Source organism: Chelonoidis abingdonii, chromosome 1, assembly GCF_003597395.2.
Source record: "Chelonoidis abingdonii isolate Lonesome George chromosome 1, CheloAbing_2.0, whole genome shotgun sequence".
NCBI classification, from domain to species: Eukaryota; Metazoa; Chordata; order Testudines; family Testudinidae; genus Chelonoidis; species Chelonoidis abingdonii.
The window spans coordinates 98,685,822-98,690,413 of record NC_133769.1 but is presented as its reverse complement, the minus strand read 5'-3'; the positions used below and the strand labels follow the sequence as shown (position 1 = coordinate 98,690,413).

The 4,592-nt window shown below is 51.2% G+C and overlaps 1 protein-coding gene across 1 annotated transcript; it reads left to right on the top strand.

Annotated features, from left to right (window-relative positions):
• Positions 1-679: 679 nt before the first annotated feature.
• On the top strand, positions 680-4,311 carry ATF4 (activating transcription factor 4). The gene is made up of 3 exons (XM_032779907.2): positions 680-942; positions 2,112-2,423; positions 3,375-4,311. The coding sequence occupies exons 2-3, from the start codon at positions 2,207-2,209 to the stop codon at positions 4,220-4,222; spliced, it is 1,065 nt and encodes a 354-aa protein (XP_032635798.1). The 5' UTR covers positions 680-942; positions 2,112-2,206; the 3' UTR covers positions 4,223-4,311.
• Positions 4,312-4,592: the final 281 nt, after the last annotated feature.

Here is a 4,592-nt window from a genome sequence, read left to right as displayed (position 1 = left end):
AGGGCAGTGGGGGCAGGGCTGGCACAGCAGCGAGGGGGCAGTGGGGGCAGGGCTGGCACTGCGGGAGAAGGGCAGTGGGGGCAGGGCTGGCACAGCAGGGGTAGGGCTGAAACAGCAGGGATGGGGCAGTGGGAAGGCAGGGCTGGCACTGCGGGAGGAGAGGTATTGGGGGGGCTGGCAAGGCGGGCAGGGCCGCGCACGTTGCAGCACCCGGGTCGCCGCACAGGCCTCCTAGGCCCGCCCACTCGCCATTCAGCCCATTCCCGCATTCCCTCCCCTATCTCCGGGTCCCGCTATTTGCGTCTTTCTCTCTCCGTAACCAATGGTAGCTCGCATCACACGTGAACGCGCGGTATCAGCCAATCAGCGCTCTACAAGCCCACGTGGTATGCCCTGTGCTCTACTGAGCCCAGAGACGGTGTTTGGGCATGCTCAGTCGGAGGTGCGGTAAGGCCCCGCCCCTGTCTCTGCGTGACGTCACTTCGAGACTGCGGTATAGTGTCAGTGTGGCATATAATGTAGTCCCTGTATTATTTCTGACGCGTGTTCGCTAGCCGCGATCTCTGCCGTGTGCGAGACCAAGAGACTTGGTGTCTTTAGCCAGGCAGGGGAAGGCAGCTGGGCGCAGAGCCTTTCCAGTCGCACAGGCAGTTTTGAGCGCGCGGTGAATCTGGCGGAAGGACACAGTGTTACCGGATCTCATTTTGTTAGACGCAAGAAAGCGGGAGCTATATAAGCTGGGAGCGCGGGGCGCGCCTTCTCATTGTCTGTCTGTCTAGGGCTCTGTGAGGTTCTGTGTGGGCGCAGCTCGGACCCAGCCGGCCCGCTGCCGCCGCCATGGCTTTGTAAGGGCGGCAGGGCCAGCAGCGGCATCGGCCAGTGCAGCGGGCGCAGCAACAGCAGCGGCGTCCTCGGCCCATCCTCGGCGTCTGCAACCATGGCGTGAGTAAGGGGGTGGGGGTGGGGGTGGGGGCACGGACTAGGGAGCTGAGAACGCCTCCCCCATGGTGGCGAATGGTTTCTCCCCGGTCCGGGGGTGGGGGCTGAGAATGGTGTAGCGCGTAGCGAGGGAGTTAGTTTCTCGCGAAGGGTGTGTGGGGGGGGTGGTACTGTTCCCTCGAGACGTTCTGAACGTTCCATTGCGCGTTTCCATCCCGTTAGAGGGGTGAGTGAGTTGCGTGTGTGGGGGAGGTGAATTCCTGTGACCCTCTTAGCCCGGGGAGAAACCATTCCTCACAGGCAGGGTAGGACCGGTCCATCTTGGATATGCGGGGGGGGGGGGGAGTGTCGGCACGTGAGTCTGGAGCCTCGCGAGCTGTCTCGCCTCCTCTCTACCCCGAGCCTCTGGAGGCGCGCGGGTCCCTAGGGTTCTGCTCTCGGGCGGAATCCTACGGCAGCAATCGCAGATGATGCTCGTTCAGCCTCTCACCCAACTTCCCCGCTATTGTTACCCCGCTTGGGTTTCCAGGCGACAGCCCATGTCATCCTTACATGTCCCCTTTTTGTGTGTGCAGTAAGAGTTTCCCTTCCCTGGTCACTGGCTGGGAATCCAAGCTATTTAATGCCGCTCTAGTTCTGGGCAGGCTCTAATCTGTAAGATGCCAGCTGCTGTCGGAGTAGCCCCAGTGGAAACGTGGCAGGATACACAAAATGGCTGCCTATTTATAGGGTGGGGAGAGAGGCACCCGGGCAGGAACATGAAATGGCTGCAGCTTGGCATAGGTGCATGAGTCACTGCAGAATGGTGGGTGTGGCTCTAAGAGTAGAGATGACCATATTTGGTCATGAGGAAACTTAAGTGGCCCTTTTGTTAAGATTTAATGAGCACCATTTTAGTAGTTACCAGGTGGCACTGTTGTGGGGATAGGATTCTGAGATGGGCAGGAAGGGATCAAAAAGCAAAGAAGATGTCTGACAGGAAAAGTGAGATCCAGAAAAGGGGAACAACCCTAGTCTGCTTAGTGTTCCATAACATAGTTTTGATAGTGGATTTTTTTGTTTTATTTAAATTAACATTTTTACACTGGTAGAGAACATTCAGTATTTAAGTCAAATCAAACACAGATGGCTGCATCTGCTATATAACAAATGATCTTTTATCTTTGCTCCAGGTTTTTCAAAGCACCTCACAGCAGCATTGCTGTAATAGACAAAGACACCTACTCATCTACACTCTTTGACAAAAAAGCATTAAAACTTGACCAAGATGAACCTCTTGAACAACGAGATGCTGTTGGGGGATTTACTATCCCCCTTCAACCAGTCGTCTTTGGTGGCTGAGGAAAGCCTAGGACTTCTAGATGACTACCTGGAGGTGGCCAAGCCCCTCTGTTCGCATGGGTTCTCCAGCGACAAGGCTAAGGCAGTCTCCTCCAACTGGCTGGCTGTGGATAGTTTGGGCAAAATCACAGATAACAGCCAGGGTAAGGCATTACTTTATTCACACAGGAAATATCAGCTTGGATCAGTTTAGACTAGGTATTCACATCAAGTGTCCTGTCAGGAAGTATTTGCATATCACTTAACATTCTGCCATTGTTGTAATTAACCAGTGAGCTCTTTAGGTGGATGAAACAGCTGTCTTCTTAGAATCAAGGGCATCTTCCTCCATGTTCCACATACGGTTCAGAAGCCTATACTTTGGGGAAGGATCCCACAAGATATGGGAATGTTGCTGTCATTTGCTTTCACTTATCTCTTAGAAGTCTCTCCCTGAACACTTCAATTCCAATGTAGAGATTGGAGGAGCCAGAGAGAAATGGAATGTCATAAGTCACTCTCAGGGTTATTTTGGCCTGTATAGTAGAGCCCTGCAACCCATCCCAGACAAATGACAAGTATCAGATAGAAAAACAACCCAACTCTCTTGGAGTCAGGTTGGTGCAGCTTCTTGGTTCTGCCAAAACCTCATTCCACAGTACAGTGAGTGTGCATGTCAGAGTCTCTCACATGCTAGTGGGTGGCAGGAGCAGAGCCACGAAGCTGCTGATGCATGCAGCCTCTTCATGCCACAAGAGGCAGATAAAGGAGAGCTGACCCCTTGGGCATGAAGCAGTGGCAGTGCTGGATTGGGGTTAGGTTAGAAAACAATTTGACCCTCTCAGGGTTAAGTGGGCTTGGGTCCAGTCTGGGTCAGACCTAAAAATTAGGCCTGAGCACGCCTCTACTGTGCAGAATGTGTGAAAGTGATGGCAGCAGAATCTGCTGCAAGTACTAGATTTGTCAAATTGGCATGTGAAAAAGTTTAGCAATGAGGGAATGGATAGAGGAGAAAAATCTGAAACTCCAGATACAAAATATTTTGCATAAGGCTTGAGTTGATTGTGTGTGAGACTGTTGTACTCTTATGGTAATTAAGCTTCCTTGTGTTGCAGAGGATGCCTTCTCAGGCATGGATTGGATGGTGGAGAAGATGGATCTGAAGGAATATGACTTTGATGCCCTGTTAGGAATGGATGACTTGGAAGCCACCGTCTCTCCAGACGAGCTCATCGCCACGTTGGAAGACACGTGTGATCTATTAGACCCTCCTACCCAGGAAATTGACAACAAGGAACCTCCACTAATAACTGACCCAATTATCCATCACCCTGAATTTCCAATTGGAGTAGATCAGGTGGCCTCACTCACCCTCCTTCTGTCTCTTCCCCTCTCCCCAGGGTCCCTGACTTCCACTCCAGACCATTCTTTTAGTTTAGATCTAGGCAGTGAAATTGATGTACTGGAAGGAGACAGAAAGTCAGAAGCCACTACATTTGTAGTGGTGGTCCCCAAGTTGGAGAAAGAGGAGGAAGCCCACTCAGATGATAGTGGAATATGCATGAGCCCAGAGTCTTATCTAGGGACCCCCCAACACAGTCCAACCACCTCTGTAGAATCTCTCACTGACAGCCAGTTTGCTACAGACCCCACTTGTGAATCTGAGAGGCCCAAACCATATGATCATCCTGCCGAGAAGATAGTGTCAGCAAAGGTGAAGGGAGAGAAAAGAGCTGATAAGAAGCTGAAGAAGATGGAGCAGAATAAGACAGCTGCTACACGTTATCGGCAGAAGAAAAGGGCAGAACAGGAGGCGCTGTCTGGGGAGTGCCGAGAGCTAGAGCAGAAGAATGAGGCACTGAAGGAGAAGGCAGATTCCCTGAGCAAAGAAATCCAGTATTTGAAAGATTTGATCGAAGAGGTCCGCAAGGCCAAGGGCAAAAGAGCTAAAGTCCCTGAATAGGGTAGTCAGAGTAGAAGTTTTATGTGCATGTACATAAGAGCTTGATGCTAAAAGTTGTGTATTATGGCCTAATAAATTATTTAATAGTAGTTGGCTTTTGTGTGTTTGGAGGAAAGGGGGGTGCATTTGGAAGACCAGAGCAATTTTTCTCACTACAGACCGTGGCTGTCTTTATAACTAAGAGTTTGGTAGTCTCCTGGACTCACTAGCTAATGGAATGGAGATACTATACAGTATAGAGCTGCTGCTGGTGTAGAATTCAGGGAATGCAAGCAAAATGGGATAGGGGTTTGGAGGGGAGGACAAGTGGTTTATAATTTGGAAGACTCGGAATACTGTCACTTTCCAAATGCACTTTGCTGCTTGGCAC